This window comes from Geospiza fortis, unplaced genomic scaffold, assembly GCF_000277835.1.
Source record: "Geospiza fortis unplaced genomic scaffold, GeoFor_1.0 scaffold391, whole genome shotgun sequence".
Taxonomy (NCBI): domain Eukaryota; kingdom Metazoa; phylum Chordata; class Aves; order Passeriformes; family Thraupidae; genus Geospiza; species Geospiza fortis.
In genome coordinates this window covers 493,301-496,229 of record NW_005054472.1, presented here as the reverse complement: position 1 = coordinate 496,229, position 2,929 = coordinate 493,301, and the positions used below count along the sequence as shown (strand labels likewise).

The 2,929-nt window shown below is 45.1% G+C and overlaps 1 protein-coding gene across 1 annotated transcript in view; it reads right to left on the bottom strand.

Moving 5' to 3' along the window:
- IKBKE (inhibitor of nuclear factor kappa B kinase subunit epsilon) overlaps positions 1–2,929 on the bottom strand; it is a 23,208-nt gene that overhangs the window by 9,449 nt on the left and 10,830 nt on the right. Inside the window, 3 exon segments of the mRNA XM_031062887.1 lie at positions 205–306; positions 1,726–1,765; positions 2,326–2,402. Of these exon segments, the coding sequence (XP_030918747.1) occupies positions 205–306; positions 1,726–1,765; positions 2,326–2,402 (219 nt within the window).

Sequence of the window (2,929 nt, the reverse complement as noted above, 5' to 3'; positions counted from 1 at the left end):
TAATAATAATAATAATAATAATAATAATAATAATAATAATAATAATAATAATAATAATAATAATAATAATAATAATAATAATAATAATAATAATAATAATAATAATAATAATAATAATAATAATAATAATAATAATAATAATAATAATTTTGCTCCTTTCCACTACAACGTGGCCCGTCCCAAATCCCTGGGGAGGGCTGGTACCTCATTCTGCTGCTGTGCTGGGCCAGGGCCTCCTGGTACTGCTGGACACAGTCATTCTGGAAAATGGACAGAACCCTCCTGGCCAGGTTCCCCAAATTCAGCCTAAACCCAGGAACAAGAGAGAAAACAGCATTATTTCCTTCAAGGTGTGAAAAGGAACATCCCAGGAGGCCAAAAGCTGCCTCCTGAACAGAGAAAGAAAGGAGCTACAGGGAAAACAAATCCTGGCTGTGATGGTGAGGGAGGTTTTGGGGGATTCAAAAATATAAAAAAGAGCATTTTAATTTTGGAGGTTTAGAGGGGATACAAAAAGCATTTGATCCAAAAACACAAAATACAAAGAGAATCTTGGTTTTGGAGGTTTTTGGGGGTTTTGGGGGATACAAAAAAAGCGTGTGATACAAAAATACAAATACAAAGAGCATATCCCAAAATCCTCATTTCCATCTCCACACTTGATAAAGCAGACAGCACTTGGAAGCCCTGGATGCTCAGAAATGAATTATAGAGCAGACAAACCCTGGCTGTGATGGAGAGGGAGGTTTTGGGGGGTACAAAATACAAAAAAGAGCATTTTGGGTTTTGGAGGTTTAGGGGGTTCGGGGGGGTACAAAAAGCATTTGATACAAAAATACAAAATACAAAGAGAATCTTGGTTTTGGAGGTTTTTGGGGGTTTTGGGGGCTGCAAAAAGCATTTGATACAAAAATACAAAATACAAAGAGAATCTTGGTTTTGGAGGTTTAGGGGGGATTCAAAAAGCGTGTGATACAAAAATACAAAATACAAAGAGCATTTCCCCAAATCCCCATTTCCATCTCCGCACTCCATCCATAGCAGAGAGCACTTGGTAGCCCTGGATGCTCAGAAATGAGCGACAGAGAAGACGAAATACCCCTGGAGGGGGATATTTTGGGGGATTCAGTCCCTGTCCCCCCACCAGGGCACTGCTGAGAAGCCTCTGCATTGGCGTTTAAGGCAAATGCTCAAGGTTAGACTGAGCATTGAGTGAGACAAAGGAGTCTGTGGGATTTCACCCTCCCTGCTGCAGGTTGGGGTGGGAATTGTATTTCTTGCCTGTGCTGAACTCCCCTGGTTTGGGTGGAAACTGAAAGGAGAATTCTCAAAGGTACCAAACCCATCAGGAACTTCACGAGCAGATGGGGAAGCAGGGACACTTCCCAAATCAGCATCTCAGCGCAAAAAAATTGCCTTTTTTTTCGGTCTGTTGCTCACACAGACCAAGTCCTGTGCGAGCCCAGCCTGGAATGGGTTTGTCCCCTCAACCAGCACCAGGGATGTGACCCCGAAACTGCTCCCTGTCCCCACCTCTGCTCCCACAGCTCCATCTGAAAGAGCTCAGGGCTTGAAACCTCGCCTGGCAGAGCTCCTGCAAGGAGGAACCGCACAGGAACCTCCTCCAGCACTCTCTGACAGCGTCAGGGACAATTTTTAACCCTTTGGGACCCACCCAGAGCCAGCAAGGGGCAGGTCCTGGGGAGGGGACAGGGTGGGACTCACTTGTCCAGCTTGTGGATTTGTTCCTCGTTGTAGCTCAGCCCTGGGGAGGAAAAACAAGGTCAGCACACATTTGCTGCTGACAGCCCAAGAAATGGGCAATTTCACAGGGCACAGGCTGAAAGGGATTTTCCTTGTGGATATTTTCAGTTCAGCTGAAGAAAGAATAGAGATAATTTCTCCCAGGCTGAGCCTGGGAATCTTAGAGGAGAGAATCCAAACAATGATTATTTCTCTTTCTATCACCATTGTTTATAGATATGGTTCTCCAGAGTGTGCTATTGATAATTCACCAATAGTGTGAGAGATTTTCACTTTGAGACCAATCAGGTCTTAAGTGCACCATGGTTTCTATAAGAACTGTAAATTTCTAATAATAAAGTGGCTTTTCACACCTTTTGCATCATAGAGACAACGATAATTATTACCCAGCTGGGGGCTGCTACCACATCTCCTGGCTCAGCCCCCAGGGCACTGTCAGGACACAGAAACAGAAAAGCTCTGCGAGGTTCCATGAAGTCAGTGCTGATCCCAAATAATCCATTTTCCCACGGGGACAGTGCAGGGACATTCCTGCCCGGTGCCCCCAGCCCCAGCACTCACTCAGACACGTCCTGGCCTTCTTGAACTGCTTGTGGATCATCTGCATCTTCTCCAGGCAGCATTCCATCTGCTGGATGCTGCAACGGGGCAGGGGAGGGGGTGAGGCTGGGCTGAAATCAGCATTTTGGGCTGAAATCAGCAATTTGGAGTGAACTTATCCCTTTGGGGTGGGATGTGGAGCTGCTGCCGGTCTGTGAGCAGGGACAGCACCCCTGTGTGTGGGGGTGGCACCCCTGGCGGGGGAACTGCTCCATTCTGTGGGGCTCTGTTGGGAAGGATGAAAGTTTGACAAGAAAGTCTCACAGATAAGATTTTTAAATGTAGAGTCTGATGAAGGAATAGAGATGGAAGCAAGTTTTGATCTAGAAGGAAAGAATTGCTGAGCCAGTCTTACTGGATAACCAAGAAAGCAAAGGGTTTGTTAGTTACAAGGGGTTTGTATGGCTTAGAGCAAAGGATAAACCCACCCCAAACAAGAAGATGTTTTTACCAAGCAGAAAGGTAGCACAGGCAAACAAGTCAGCGAAGCTGCAAGTAGAAAAAAGCTCTCAGAATTTTCCACTGCAAGAAAACTGAAAAACAACTTCTAGCTTAAACTGTAATG